The sequence below is a fragment of the Clarias gariepinus genome, chromosome 19 (assembly GCF_024256425.1).
Source record: "Clarias gariepinus isolate MV-2021 ecotype Netherlands chromosome 19, CGAR_prim_01v2, whole genome shotgun sequence".
In the NCBI taxonomy this organism is placed as follows: Eukaryota; Metazoa; Chordata; class Actinopteri; order Siluriformes; family Clariidae; genus Clarias; species Clarias gariepinus.
The window spans coordinates 7,610,435-7,626,265 of NC_071118.1; the positions used below are offsets into that span (position 1 = coordinate 7,610,435).

Here is a 15,831-nt window from a genome sequence, read left to right on the forward strand (position 1 = left end):
AAATAAAACTGTTTTTTGTACATATTATTAAATCTTTTCGTGGGTTAGTTTAATCATGATTAATTTCGTTATATATAAAATATGACATTTTTTATAATTAAAAATTGTAATAATTAAATTAATACATATAGGTTTATATATTAGGTTATTAAAATGGTTAATTGCGATTATTCATGCAATCATTTAATCATTCCTGAATCAGTTATTATATAATATATATATAGTGGGCATTTGAATTATTAATAGTAAATAAGGCGGCACATTCCCAAATTTCCCATAGAGTGTGTGTGTGTGTGTTTACACGATTAAATGAATAAGTATGGGAAACAGATCACAGGTCACAGTGCAGCACGTGGACGAGCAAATCAGGGCGCGTGCGCAGTTGTGTGCGCGTTCTCGAGCTGCTCCACCATCGCCGCCCCCCCCCCCCTGCCCTTCCTCAGCTGTGTCCTCTCTCTCTCTCACTCAGTCACTCTACAGTATCATTAGGCGGTCCGCTCCGCTCCGGCCGCTGGGGGAACACCGCACATGACAGACAGCGCGCGCGCGCCCGAGAGAGAGAGAGAGAGACAGAGAAAAAAAAAGAAAGCAAACACCCACACATACACATCTTTCTAGAAAGTCCAACTTGTGTGTGAGAGAAGGTCGGGGGGAAACCTGGCTCTGAGCGGAATGCACATGCACACGAGCGCGTGAAGCCGGCTGTTATTTTTTGTGTGCGCGCGGTGTGTGTGTGTGTGTGTGTGTGTGTGTGTGTGGTGCGGCTCCCGAAAAAAAAATGCAGCGGCTCTGAGACAAAGGGACTCGGAGCGTCGTTCTCTGTTCACTGCAAACACCGCGGGCTGAGAGGTAAACACTCACTAAACACCGAGGCTTTTATCCTGGTCCTGTTCTCCGTCTCTCTTTGTTAAAGTTGTCGGCGAGAAGAGTTACATTTTAACGTCGCAACTCTTTTTAGTTTCGCAGTTGTGGCTGTAACGAGCTACTTACTCGTGGTGTGTGTGTGTGTGTGTTTGGTGTCCGCGAACCAGTGTGTCCATTTAATCCTGGAGTTTACTCCAGTGTTACTTTCAGGAAGGGTTAAATCAGTAAGTCTTGTAAAACTTTGGCTAAATGTGGAAACTCGTCCCACCTCGTGTACCAAACAAGTTTAAGTGTTTATTGTTGTGATGAAACACACGTCTAAGGAGATTCTTGAAAGAACAAGCAAATGGAGAAAATGTTTATTAAATGTCTACTCTCTCATTAGTCTCAATGCTGGTCTTATTTTTTTAAATGTATTTAATTTTTTTCCTCTATTTTTTCTTGGTTTAAGGCTGAGGGCCTCCCTGGATGGAAAGATGGAAGCAGAGGGACAGTGGTGGAAAAGCCAGCTCGCCTCAGATATCCATCAAGCTCTAAGAATTAAGGTGAATTTTCAACATCATCTATTTTTACTACCAAACTTTTAGCTTTAACTAGGCTAATTTCACAGCAGTTTATCCATTTGGTGACTAGTTGCAAAAAGTGTCCCAAAGTTTGTTCCCATCCAAGAAATGTTTGATACTGTTTGTTTTTACTGAAACTACACTGTGATGCATGGATTGTGTTACAGGGTTTGTGTTAACTTGGATAGGTCTGATTCCCATCTGTCCTCGAAGCAAAGGTGTGAAATTTTGCATGTCCTGTAGAAAAAAGGTTACTCAGTGGACAGCGTAACTACATTACCCTGCTCTTTTCCTCACTGTCAGCATTAGGGATGTGTAACATGTGTAATATTCCTTTTTTCCTATTAAAAACTCTTTAATAGTTTTAAGATCTGCACAGCTCTCCAAAAAAGGTACAATAAAAGCATCATTGTCTTCATTTAGAAAGAAAAAAAAGGAAGAAATGTTCTTTATTTTGTACAGCCATGTCTCGTTTGAGTAAAAACCTCCATGCTTAATTTGTTTGAAAGAATTGCAAAAGAAGTCTGATCTATATGAGGGCTGTGGGATTTCAGTATGCCTGAGCTTGTCAGCTGGGGCCTGTGTTTAAGTTTGCCAAGAGTAGTGTGAAGGCTAAAGTGTGTGTTTTCTCAGTCTGGCCTGTTGTCTGTGGAGTGGGCATGTGCGACGCTCTTTTATTGTCTGCCCTGTTTATGAGGGGGCTGTATTTCAATCACACATCCGGCTAGGAATGCAAAGTGGAAGTGGTCCGTTTGTTTGTTTGTACTTGAGTTTGACTATTAACAAGTTTAATTGTTGGCACAAATTGAAACTAGCACTTAATAGTTAAAGATATATCTACATTTCTTTTTACTTCAAGAAGTAATGTCAGTGCAAGGGTAAGGAACAATGTTTTAAGTAGTTAATGAATGCGCTTTAAATTTAGCTTTAAATCTGATGTAGCTGATTAAGTTACACTGACTTAAGCGGATCTACGTAACTATTGTGGGGCTTTGAAGACAATATAATAATGCATATGTCTAGATAGTGAACATCAGTGTGTATTTTTTTGAGGTAAGCCTAAATTTACATTTTGTAATATCTAGCTTTAGTGACACCTAAGCAAAGCAGTATTTATACCTAAACCTGGGTGTGCGTTTGACTATTTAAAGACCAGCAGAGCTTTGAAAACAACCTCCATTATTAACTTAGCTTTCAACTTCATAGGAGTCGAGCAAAAAAATAACAGTTCATACATACTTAATGGCGTGAAAAATATTATTAAAATGAATGCAACACTTTTGTTGCTGCGATATTTATTACGGAGCTATGATTTACTGTTTATGTCTCTGGGCACAGTATCTTTATATATATATATTTATATATACACACATACACAAAAGATTTCTGTTTGAGTTACCGCCTCTGTTCGTAAAACCCCTGTACAGAGTTTTAATACAGTGAATTAAATCTGTCTATGCAGCTATTTGTAAGAACCGAGTGAAAACATACACAGGAGTCATTGTTACTGCAGTGGCAGCATGCTGAATAAGAATAATCTGTCCTCTTGTGCGTATTATTCAGGAATGAAATACAGAATTATTAACTTAATCATTGAACAGATCAGCAGAAGTTTGCGCTCTTGTTTCGCCATGCCTGACTGCTTGCTTGAACGCGCCACCCCCGCCAATGCTGTCTTTATTGCTTTCCTCTCGTTTCTGAATTTGTGAGATTTAGGGTCTTGTCTGCACATGGCTGTAATGAGAAGCAGCCCTGTTTAAATGGTGTTTAATTTAACATGCCAGATTAGACTGACGGCTTTATTTAGTGACAAATATAAATATTTCCAGCGAACTTGGTAATAAGTATGGTATGTGCAGTATAATGTCACACTGCATGTGCTATCAATTAAACAAAGTTGGAGCATTTGAGCTTGTTCTTGTTTTACGTGCCATTAAAATGTGTGAAAAGCACGTTCCCGATCCCGCGCACTCTGGAAGCAGCGGAGTGAAAACAAACATAAGAAAGAACAGCGATTGATTAAACCGGTTTGGCTGGATGTACTTCCTCTACTTTTGTCATTGTATTTTATTGGTGAATTCTGGTGAGTTCTTCTAACTCAAGGGGTTTACAGACGAAGAGCCTTTAAGAGGCCTGTAGCAGTGTAGAGACGTGTATTTGACCAATCTCATTGGACATTCAGAGAGAGCAGCAGCTGTAGAGTCGTCTAAATTGTGGCCAGCCGAGACACACACACACAAAAAAAGGGCTGCTTGAGAGGGTCGAGACTTAGCCCTTTATGCCCTAAGGGACAGATGGCTGAGAGACATGGTGATTGGGCCAGCACAGGAACCAGTGCTTTTTCAAACTGCCATCATAAAGCCGTCTGATGTGCCGTAGAACGTCAAAGGCCAGAGTGGTATCAAAATGCTTATGCATATGTTTCTAATTGGCGATTTAGTGGGTGAGTATATGAATCTGTTATGGTCTCACAATAATGCGTGTTGTAACCACACAACAAAGCCAAACAAAAAAAAAAACACACAGTTTGTTGTGTTCCCGCAAAGCAAAGGCCTCTGTCTTAAAGACTTTCTTGTGATGGAAAACTTGCCCGTTTCGTAGTGCTGACACTGAAAACGCCTTTGTATATGTTAAATAAATGTCTCCTTATTGAAAGCGTTTCCATAACAATTCGTCCTTGTTTAAGAAAAGCAGTTTTCATTTGTTTATTAAAAGCTTTAAACTGGATTATGTGAGCTAATACATAATGCCCATCATTCCTACATAATAGGAATGATAAGGTATTAAAACAGCACATTAATATAAATCTCTGATTTGCCTTGAAGTCATGTTTGAACGTTGTGGAATAATCCCACTTAGTTTATTTATGGCCAACGTGTAACTTTTGTAAGATATTTCTAATAATTTTTAATTTTGAGTGGTTTGCCCCTTTTTTGTTTGTTTGTTTGTTTTTTTCCCCTTCTTTTTTACCTTGACTTGCGACATGTCTGTACCATCACCTAGGGCTAATTTCTTTTATTTCCCCTCCTTATCCATCCCCAGGAGCTGAAGTTACCTACATACCATGCCCATTCGCCGCAGATCGGAATGAGGCGCTACTTTGCCGACCTGCTCGCCGTCCTCAGTAATCGCTACCAGCTGTGCCCCACAGCACGCCACCTGGCTGTCTACCTGCTCGACCTTTTTATGGACCATTATGACGTAGCCGTGAGACAACTTTACGTCATCGCCCTTTCCTGCCTTCTCCTAGCCAGTAAGTTAACAGCTTTTAATCTGAACAGTCTGTGCTTAGTGTTTTTCATGAAAGGATTGAGTGAGCTAGCAAAGTTGGAGCATTGAATTACTTTAATGATTTTAGTACTGATTAAAGAATTGAATTTCTGAACCACGGCTTCAGTTTCCATCATAACGATTTGCTACTCTATCCGGTGTGACCTTTGTATGCTGGAAGGTCGCACAGAGTAGTTGGCGCTCTGCGTTGTTTTCCAAGACGAGTGTTGCTTTTTCCAGACCCCAAAGGAACCCTCAGTTAGTCACCATGGCAACATTTACAAGCTAGGACTGTAACTTTTTTTTTTTTTTTTTTTTTAAAGCTAAGCAACTATAACCATGTTTAGGCTAGTGAAACGATTGGAGAATGTAGCATTCACACATAAAATCATGCTGCAGTTGCTTTTTGTGGTACTGCCACAGGGTCTGATCTCTTAATGAGATTTATTACTCAGGAAATTTGCAGGCTGAACCAGCTGTATATCAGCGTTTAAAGCAATGCAACGGGGTGTGTTATCAGTTGCATTCATGTCTCCTTACATGCAAACAAAGCAAGGTGAAAACGAGGCACAGGTCAGATACACAGGTTTGGGCAAACAACTTTGTTAATGTTGGTTCTTTCCAGATGTTTGGCAGCAGAATTTTAGAAGCAGGCACGTTTCTGTTTTATACTTTGATTGACCTAACTGAGCCAGAGTGTTAGTTTTGAAAAAATATTTGAAGATTTTTTTTTATGTATTACAGAAGCATTATTTTTATGTAATTCTTCTTTTTTTTTTTTTATCAATCATCCTTTCTAAATCTCTAATATTATGGACAAATCTCATTTTTTTTTAACCCACTGAGCCCAGATCTATTACATACCAATTAAATTTAACTGCCAGCAAAACTGGCTTTTTGTATAATTATATAAACTCAGAATTGTGCATGTTTTATACCACAGCGCTGTTAGTGCTTGACTTGGGCAGTAGTTCCAGCTGCAATTTGTATTAATGCCATTTTATAATAACTTGCACTTGAATGACAGACTCTTGAGTTGTTGATACAGTGAACGTTTCTGTAAGGATGTGTGTATTTCACATGAATAGAGCCCTTCCCTGCCTCGACATAGGGCATTGTGGTTTGACGGTAACATGACAAACAGTGAGAGAGAGCGAAACGAGACGCCGGTGCAGAAACGACTGTTTGTTTATAGCTGCAGTAAGTCACAAGCGGGAAGCGATGACAGTAACGCTGTTTTACAGATGTTCCACAGTGTTAAGTATAACTACAAAGAGATAAAAATGATCCAAATTTGTTAGGGGGGGGGAAACAGTAAATCTGTATCACGCCGAGACGTCATTGATTATTTCCTTATTACAGCATGCCCTTAGGTGTTTTATTCTTTATTTATCATATATCGACAGATACATTTCTCTAGGGCAGGTGTTGTTTTGTTTCAGTGTAACCAGGATGTACGTTTTTAAAACCTTGTAGAATATCTGTGTTCATTCAGTGCGTCATGAACAGCATAACACTGTCGGCAGACAAAGCCCTTATTTATTCTGACACACACCTCGGTTTGTTTTCAAGATGACTTGTCTTGAGTGGAGGATCTTTGTTTTTTCTTCCTCCTGTTATTCACAAAGGTGCATGATTTCAGGAAAGGACAAAGGCTGGGGGGTGGGCGTGGGGGGGCATTGGTTAGGGCTGGCTGGCAATTGGTGCGGTACAGACATTAATTAATTGCACAAGACTGAATGAGTAATGACCTTGCTGATGCTCTAGGTTTAGAGTATCCCTGCTTTTTCTGTCTCATTGATTCAGGCTGCTGCAGCTACAGCCGCTATTGTTGCATTGGCTTTTTTTGGGGGTGGGGGGGGTAAGATGGGGCTATAGAGACCTGCTCCAGGCCAGACCCGGGGAGGGGGGGGAGTGAAGAAAAAAAAAAAAAAAAAGCTTTTTCCAAAAGACCAAGGACATTATTTGTTTTGACAAATGGAGGGGCATTGCTCACTTCGTGAATGAAACATTATGCCTCTCAGAATCCATTAAACATTTTTTTCTTTTTTAAAATTTCAGCGTGTTCTTTAAGATTTTGTTACGATTTCTTCTCTGCAGTCTTATATTCTGTTCGTTCGATGATGAAATAAAAAATTACAAACAGGACACGCTTTAAAACTATGCATCAATCCACAATGACCGTGAAAGCAGAGAGTTTTTTTTTTTATTATTATTATTTAAAAAAAAAAAAAAAAAAAAACTATTGTATTAAAGGTGTCCATTCAGTACAAAGACACCAAGACAAATTGTTCCTTTTAAATAAGCCTCTCAGAATCTATTAAGCCTTTTCAGAGCCTTCCGCCTCTGCCACGTTTTCTTAATTTCGCGTCTGAAATTGCCGGCGTATTTTGTGACTCACTCTTTCGTCTAAGCTTGTCTGCTTTCAAGGAAGTCCTTCACCTTCGGTTAGTTCTTTATTCTAAACAATTTTTCCAGGAACATGTGGAGAAGAAAAATTTAATCAGGCTTGACGCTGAGACTAAGCAAGCGCTAGATAATTACAGAGCTAATGGACTGCTCTTAGAGCTGCTGTTTTGATAATAAAGCTTGAGCAGTGGCCATGGGCAGGTTTGGGGGACGCATGGATGCACTCTTGTGCCTGGTGTTATCAGCTGTGCGCGAGGGGGGGAGGAGAGCAGCTCACAGCAGAAACGTACCGAATTTCCTCTTTTTTTTTTTTTTTTTTTGTTTAGTTTTTTCCTGGGACATGAGGTTCGATCTGGGATCCGGGTTTAAGGCTTGACTCTGCACAAAGTATGTAAAAATGAGGACAGTGTACTTTTATCCAGAATCCATTCAGCTGAAATGGCAAGTAAACACCATTCCTGTGCAGAAGTGTAACAGTGATGGATTCGTAATGTTTCCCGACTTGAAAGAAAACTCAAGCATGTTTCTTTTTCTTTTTGTGTGTGTTTTTTGAGAAAGCTGTGGAGATTAGCACATCCACGGCCATATCGCTGCATCCTCTCCTCCCTCTTTCTCCCTCCTCTGGCCCGAGAGGAAGGGGGGAGGGCTGAGTAGCCTAGAGGGTCATGTTTGAACTGAAACACTCAGCAGGGTTCCTGATATTCAGATTAGTGTGACGGACGTTCCCCTGAGGTTTGATGCTAATGAAGAGAATTAATACACCACAGATAATTGCGAAAACAGAGCCTTGTGTGCTTGCTACAGATGCTGGTGCGTCATTGTTTAAAAAAAAAAAAAAAGGCTCCATAAAGGTAAAAAAAAATTTGCTAGTAAATATACCATGCTCGGTGATAAAAAGATGAGGGAATTAAGAAAGTTAAACTCTTGTTTAACATTGTTTTGACATTTTTGTTTCTAATATAAACAATTGAAATAATTCTTTTAATAAATCACTATTTTATGCCTGCTTTCATCATGCAAACAAAACATCTAAACAATCAGTTAAATTCAAGGTGTTCAAGCCAATCTGTTTTCTTCAAAAGAATGCAGGCATGAGCACCGCTTGTGGGGAATTTTATTGACCCCCTGCTCCTCGGCCCAGGTCCCCCTCCGTACCCGCTACTGATCTGAAGACAGGGGCCCTCTGTGAACGCACAAGCCTGAGCTGGAGAGGTCAGGGGTCATCCTGCCTTTATTATTGTGGCATCTAAATGCAGGGGAAGTAATACAGGAGGGCTAGGTCTTTGCAGTAAAGATATTAACACCTAGCACAAAAGGGAGGGAGAGAGGGGGGGTTCAAAAAGTGAAGGAAAGGAATTCCAGCCAAAGCAGGACTCTCTGCAGGGGTGTGTGTGTGTGTGATGCATGCATGTAACTTGGATAACATACATAAAGACATTTTTATAGAAACATGATCTGAAAAAGACTCAGAAAAGTCCAAGTTTTTCCTCCACTAGGGTCTTTACCAACTTAAGATGGCTCATGAAGAATTTTAACAGCTGTGTGAGGTGCGCTGAAACAGAGCGTAGAGCGAATGCACGGAGCGTTACTTTATAGCGAACTGTTACTCAAGCGCACCACCACACACCAGGCTGGCGCCAGAGCGAAATTAGCAAAGCTCCTTAATAGGCTATTGAAAAAAGGCTTAGTATACAGTAAATGTCTCCAAACCACTTTGACACAGTAGCTTTTAATTGAATCTTTATACCGTATTTGGATTTTAGAGACCGCCAGACAGGCTGAACGTGACCCTTGCAGTCGAGTGCAAATATTTGCATCCGTTAGGACAAATGCCGAAGAAGATAATGAGCTTTGATTTTCACCACCAGTCAAAAGTTTGGACACACCTTCAAACTTCATGGTCCTTCCTGATGTTTATTTTGCTCTACGTTGGAAAGCAATGCTGAAGGCGTCCAGAATATGCAATAATCTCTTTTGAATAGTTGATATTGAGATGTATCTGCTGCGTATGATCTGTAAAGTCTTCGTAATAGCTCTTATCTGAGGTGCTGTTTGTTAATAGGTGTTTTTTTTTTTTTATTTTATTATTTTTTTTGCGGCTGGTAGCTTTAAATGAACTCTGCGGTTTTGGTCTTGCTTTCCTGGGAAGGTCTTTATGAGAAGCCGGTTTCATCATGGTGCTTAATGGGTTTTGCAAATGTGCTTGACAATACTGTTCTTACAAGAGCTCTTCCAGAACAGCTGACCTTCATGTCTTAAAATAACAACTGACTGTTGTTACTTAATTACCCAAAGCCATGTGTGTTGTGTTTTTATTTTGGAAAATTTCCAATATTGTTCTAAAATGATGTAGAAAATAAATTTAAACTTGTATGCAAAATTTCCTAACTTTTAAATGGTACTGTATCCCAATAGACATTCACCATGTTGTGTTCTGTTTTACAGATTTGCCTTAAATATCTCATGTACCTTAGAATACATACAAATACAAAGGTCTTCATATTCATACGAGCTTTAAATGTAATCATCTCTGCAGGCTGAAAGGAACTTATTTTCAAACTGTATTCCCTTATTTGTCCACCTTGCTTTGCCTGCCATTTTTCTTTTATCAATAAATTCCAAAGTCATTTTCCTTTCCTCTTCAACACGCACTACGTTTGGTTAGTCAACATGTTCTTAGCGCAACCTTTGTAGGTTTGCTCGACCGCACTACAAACGGTGTTTAGATTCCCACCGGTGTGTCATTTTAGACCAGTATAGCTCACTCTACGCGGCCTCAGCTTAAAGGAATTTCCTCCAAAGAAAGGGGTTTATTTGCTACATGTCTAACTCATTTCCACGTGAAATTCACAGCTTTCAAATTTGCGTATGGATACGGCTTTTAAGCGCAGTCTTATCTGCTCGGAGCGGCTGTACATGAAAGCAGAATCTGCACAGGCATCCTGCGTTTTATAAACACACTCTGGTATGTGGAAGGAATGAGCGATCTGGGCTCTAGTCTGTGTGTGATAATTACTTGTTCAGGCTGGCAAACTGACGTCTCTGAGATTGTGATGCCTGAAATGCCAACAGGGAAACGTGTGAATAGAGGCTCGCAGAAATGAGTTTCGGGTCTCCTTTTCCCAGCCAGCAAACACAAACATGTTCAGCCTTTCTGTCATTATGGCTTTTTTCCCTGTGTAATTAGGCTTGTCTTGTTTTTTTTTTTTTTTTTTTAAAGTTCCTGGTAAATGTGATGTGATTTATAAAAGACGACCAATTACTCACTGACAAATTTGCTTAACATACATTTCACTTACAGATATTAGTGTTTTGTTTGTATAGCACATTCAGCAATGGGCATCATCACAAAATGGGATAAACTGTATGTTCAGTCCTCCAATGAACAAGCCAGAGGTGTGACCGTGATGATGAGAGAAAAAAAACTCTAGAGGAACCAGATTCTAAATAATAATAATAGATTGTTACAGTATATACATGTGGAGGGTTAGAGACATAGAAGGATGTGTACACATCGCAATCTTCTTTGCACAGTTCTGTTTTTTCCTGTCTCATCTGTTGACGTTCGCATCATTTGTCCTTTATATGAATACGTATGTCTGCTAAAACACCCAACATCTGCATGTTAATTTCCTGAGTAGTTACAAAGAAAATTCCACAAAGTTTTGCGAAATATCGTGTAAATAACCCCGTTCTTTTACTGAATATAATCAGTGTTCTTGTTGTCCTCTGTGCTAGTGGTGGTTGTTGTTTTGACTCGCTGCTGATTTGATTTAGATCTGAAAATCAGATCTGTGCACATGACATGATTAATGACCGTATGATTACAACATCAATTCTTTAGTTTAAGCTTGTTTGCTTGTGATTAAACTGAGAAAAAAATGAAGTACAGTACATTTGCTTACTGTGAAGTTTTTCCATTTTCTCCCCGTTCCACTTTTGTATAGGCAAGTTTGAGGAGAAGGAGGACCGTGTGCCTAAGCTGGAGCAGTTAAACACGCTGGGCTTCATGTGCAGCCTCAACCTGGCCCTGAACAAGCGCGACCTCATCAAAATGGAATTGCTTCTGCTGGAGACCTTCGGCTGGAACCTCTGCATGCCCACGCCAGCTCACTTCATCGACTACTACCTCCACGCGGCCGTGCAGGAGGGCGACCTGCACAACGGCTGGCCCTTGACCTCACTGTCCAAGACCAAAGCGTTCATGGACAAATACACACACTACTTCCTGGAGATTTCCCTGCAAGGTGAATGCAGTTAGAGATGGTGAATAACACCTAGAGATAAAATTAGACAAAATAGATAATTTTTTTTTTTAATGGCTGCAAAGATTATAATATATATGGGTGGGTCTCGTGATCGTCATTTCATCCTGGATACTTGTTTTTGTCCCAGATCACGCCTTCTTAAGCTTCAGACCCTCACAGGTGGCAGCCGCCTGCATCGCAGCCTCTCGCATTTGTCTGCAGATTTCCCCGAGCTGGACTACAGTGCTCCACCTGCTCACAGGATATTCCTGGGATCATCTAACTCCATGCATCCAGCTCATGCTGCTGTAAGAACTTCAAATCATAACAAAGCCATCAGTAGAGCATGCAAATAGAACATGTATTTTATATATATATATATATATATATATATATATATATATATATAATTTATACATATTTGTAAAATACCTTTATTGATTTTAATAATTTTTTTATTTTTTACAGTGCGCATGACAATGACGTGAAGGAAGCCAACAAGTCCAAGTCATCACCCTCGTCGAGTCAGGGTGCACAACCTCAAGCTCACGCTTCGCCCGGCCCTGTTCCCTCCGCCTTGCAGAGACACCCTGCATCCACGTCGCAGCAGCTACTGCTCCAGACTGGCAGCTACCCCTCGCTCACGCAGCACTCCCCTGCTCTGGCGCAGCTCCACATGCTGGCCGAGTGCCAGGCCATGGGTGCCGTGAGTACGCGGGAATACCTCCAGCCGCACCAGACGACCCTGCTTTCTTCCTCCATGCCGACTGCATCATTCCCTTCTTTCCCAAGTCTGGCATCAGGGCTGTGCGGTTTGCCCTTGCAGGGCCCCCTTTCCATGCAGGTGAGCATGGCGACAGAACCACGGCCCTGCGTCAGCCTGGCTTACGCTAACGGCTACCTGGGCTCACATCACAGCTTCGCAGCCGGATGTTTCGACAGGTGACGCCAGGAGAGGGAGGACAGACCGACCTCGGGGCGCCCGCTGTCCTCCACCCTTCTCTCTGCCTCCCCGGCGCCATCCACCCTCAGCCATAGGCACAGACTCTCCAAACAGAAGGCCCACAGCCGAACAGATTCATCAAAGGTCATAGTATTAAGTTGAAACATTCTCAAATGTGGACCTCTATACTCCCCCCCCCCCCCCCCTAAACACCTAGGTGCCTCTTGCTCTGTCTATTTTGAGAAACGACTACAGCATGCCTGTGTATGTGTTCGGGCTAATTCATTCTGAGAACGTGATGGGAGGGAAATAAAATGCCAGCGCTGTGAGATATGATTATCAGACACTTAGAAACATCCCATAGGAGCATTTTAGTTCCGTACAAAGCCTTAAGGAGAGAAATGATGGAGATCAGCTTCCCAAACTGCTGTTTTTTTTGTTTAGTTTTTTTCTTTTTTAAATAAGGCATCCTTGAAATTTCACACTGGAATTACTGTGTCGTCCTTGATGCTGCTGCCTTAAAAGTCGGACGCTGACTTTATGACTGAGATACCAGTATCCCTTTTTGCTATCGTTTACAGTGACTTAATAAAACACATATCAGGGATGCACAGATTACTTGAAAGGAAAAGAAAATGCCGTTGAAAAAAAAGTACCAGCCGATGTTTGTTTGTATGAAGTGGGTTTGTATGTTGAAGTGTTTGTATTTGATCTGCTTTAAAGGTGACCGTGTCTATAAGGAAGGTTACTTGCAGCTTTTGGCTTAGAGCCCCTTCCCTCTGGCCTTCCTGCAGGCAGATGGAGGGGGAAACCCCAGGGGAACGAGGCATCTGTCCCGTCGCCTCAACAGCTCACGCTGGAGGAAGCTGAGCTTTACAAGCTGCTTACCCAAGCAGGGGAGGGGGAGAGGGGGCTCCTTGAGTTACCCATGCTAAGCTCACTACCATAGAAAGATGACTTCATTGTCTTTTACCTCATCCATTAAGTCATTGTAGTGCATGCCAATTACCTCACACGCCATCCTTCGGTCCTGACTGACAAAACAGTCATTGTCCAATCACATGCTACGAAACCGTGGACGTATTTGTCAGATTTTAGATTAAATAATATTATACAGTTACTTAATCCGCTATACTACTGATCCGCCGGTTGTGGGAGATCTATACGCACACATGGGTGAGCTCGATGACACTGTGATGGGTAAAAAGACAACAAAGATGATGTATTTTTGTCATTCCAAACGGCTCGTTCTGAAATTCTGAGCGAAGCTGAATATTCATGAAGCAGACACATTTTATTATTTTTTTCTTCAGAACACTAAAGATTAGACCAACGCTAACTCTGAGTCCATGTATCTCAGGGTTTTGGTGAGTTTTACAGGGATGTCAACTGCACAATAAAATCAACCAGCAGCAAGACCAAAGTGTCTGCTTTATGACCTGCTTAAATGATAAGCTTTTTAACCACTTTACTGGACTTCAGATCCAAATCATCCTCTGACAGTCCTGGATCTTGAACTACCTCAATGTATGCCATTGCTTTTTTTTTTTTTTTTTTTTTTTCCTAATTCTTGTTTTTGTTTTCGTTCATTTTATTCATGAGTCATGAGCTTCAGGATTAGTTTTTATCCCCAGAACATGTACAAAAACCTTTATGTTGATGTCTCGTTATGTATGTAGATTAATTGTGTTCACTGTACCGGATATAGGCACTGTTTTGTATTTCAGTTCATTGTATTTCAGTGAAACCTTTGTGTGTGCAATACATAACCATTAATTTCATCTGTTACTGTAGATTTGTTACATTATTTGTTTTACCACTACATTTTTGTTTATTATTTTTAGCCTTAGTGTTTTTATAACTAAATATTACTGCTAGAAGGCAGTGATTTTTAAAAGACAATATGTTCCACCAAGAAAATGTTGCACATTGCAACCAATGTCTGTTCAATCTAGACATTTAGTAGACCAGAGAGTACTGATGGAGTCCATTCAGTGGTCTATGGTTTTATTTAAAAGCCTGTATTTGTGTAGGAGATTAAGGCCAGTGGGGACAGGGAGGAAAATATGCCATTTGGATATAAAATCCCTAAAAAAAATAAATGCAAAAAAAAAAAGGTGTGTCTTTTTTTTTTTTTTTTTTTTTTTCTTGGTTACATACTATACTAAATAGTAAAAGCAGTTTGTTTGCATAGATCACGTGTGTTTTTAATATGAATGTAGAGTCGTTGCACATGAAAAGGTCAGAAAGGAGTGGGGAGCGCTCTTCCTTTAGCCCCACCCCAGAATGCAGTGCCCTCCCTCTGTCCCTCTCTGTCTCCAAGACCTCATATCCCCCCCTCCCCCTTCGCTCTCCCCTTCTCTCTCTCTGTCTACACCCCCCCCCTCCCCATGCGCTACATACAACACAATGGAGGAGATTCCTGCTCGGCATGACACTCTTTCCTGTCGCTAAACAGCGAATAAAGAGCAAACATAAAGAGCATGGGCTAAAGATTTTCCGGATCGAAGACCGGCCCAAAAAAAAAAAAAAAAAACAGAGGGAAAATGTATTCCAAATTGCTTCCTAATGATGCACTGCAGAGGTCAGTGTTATGACAAGCAAACACTACCTCCAGTTAATGCTGTGTTTACACTCAGCAATCATCTTATAATCAATTGGTTTATAATCTAACCTAATGATCTCTCATTGCTATTAATATCTTTGAAATCTAGATATAGTGGTTAGGAGTTCATTTTCTGGTTTAATTTAAAATACTTGCATTTGTATAGGATGTCAAGACTCTTTGGGATGATCTAGATCAAAGAACAATCCATTAAGGTCTTAATTAAAAACCCTGAACAACATTTAAAACCCTAATGCTGTATTTAGAAGTCAGTATTTGTGTTTTTTAACTGAACTCGGTGTATCTTGTGTCCTATTTGCTCTTCTGACAATCTGTACTGTTTGAATGAGCAAGACACTCTCATTGTGACATCGCAGGCTGATGTGAGCCTGATAAGGTGTAAACCCACAGAATGGGATGTCATGCTAGATTAGTGGGTCTGTTGAGAGAGCCGTCTTATCTGAGTAATTAAAGATATTGGCTGGAAGACGACAGAGAGGAAGCCTGCGAGGGAAGGAGGGGAGGAGGGAGGCGCCTTTGTGCGAGTGCTCTGTTGGGGGTACATGTGTAGGCCCAGGGAGGTACACCACATGTCTGAGCCGGTGTGAAGAAAGGATTGTAGGGTGGTGGAGGTAGGGGGGCAGTTGAGTAATGGATCATTTTCACAACCTTTGTTTGAACGGCGGAGGGAGGGGGGGAGTGCTGGCACACTTTTAATTATTAGAGAGGGTTCTTTCCAAACCCAAAGTAAAACATGCATTCGCAACATAAGCGTAAAAGCTTTTTTTTTCCCCTTTTTTTTTTTATAAAATAAAAAAAAGTGAAGGGTTGGAAATTAAAATGAATTTCCGCATGGAGACTAGTTTGAGAGGATGCAACAATCTGACCTTTTAATTGTTTGTGTTGCGCTATTTTTCACATCATAGCTTA

General features: G+C 40.7%; 1 protein-coding gene across 1 annotated transcript; it reads left to right on the plus strand.

The window, feature by feature from the left end:
- Window positions 1-529: 529 nt before the first annotated feature.
- ccnjl (cyclin J-like) lies at window positions 530-12,494 on the plus strand. The gene is made up of 6 exons (XM_053477996.1): window positions 530-849; window positions 1,316-1,409; window positions 4,470-4,680; window positions 11,054-11,353; window positions 11,502-11,661; window positions 11,822-12,494. The coding sequence occupies exons 2-6, from the start codon at window positions 1,341-1,343 to the stop codon at window positions 12,297-12,299; spliced, it is 1,218 nt and encodes a 405-aa protein (XP_053333971.1). The 5' UTR covers window positions 530-849; window positions 1,316-1,340; the 3' UTR covers window positions 12,300-12,494.
- Window positions 12,495-15,831: the final 3,337 nt, after the last annotated feature.

What these genes read in the sequence shown, in the direction of transcription:
- ccnjl (XM_053477996.1), top strand. Translation starts at nt 1,341, where the DNA reads ATGGAAGCAGAGGGACAGTGGTGGAAAAGCCAGCTCGCCTCAGATATC. An exon ending in TTCCTGCCTTCTCCTAGCCA is followed by an intron (nt 4,681 to 11,053) that starts GTAAGTTAACAG and finishes ACTTTTGTATAG; the next exon opens with GCAAGTTTGAGGAGAAGGAG. An exon ending in CCTGGAGATTTCCCTGCAAG is followed by an intron (nt 11,354 to 11,501) that starts GTGAATGCAGTT and finishes TTTTTGTCCCAG; the next exon opens with ATCACGCCTTCTTAAGCTTC.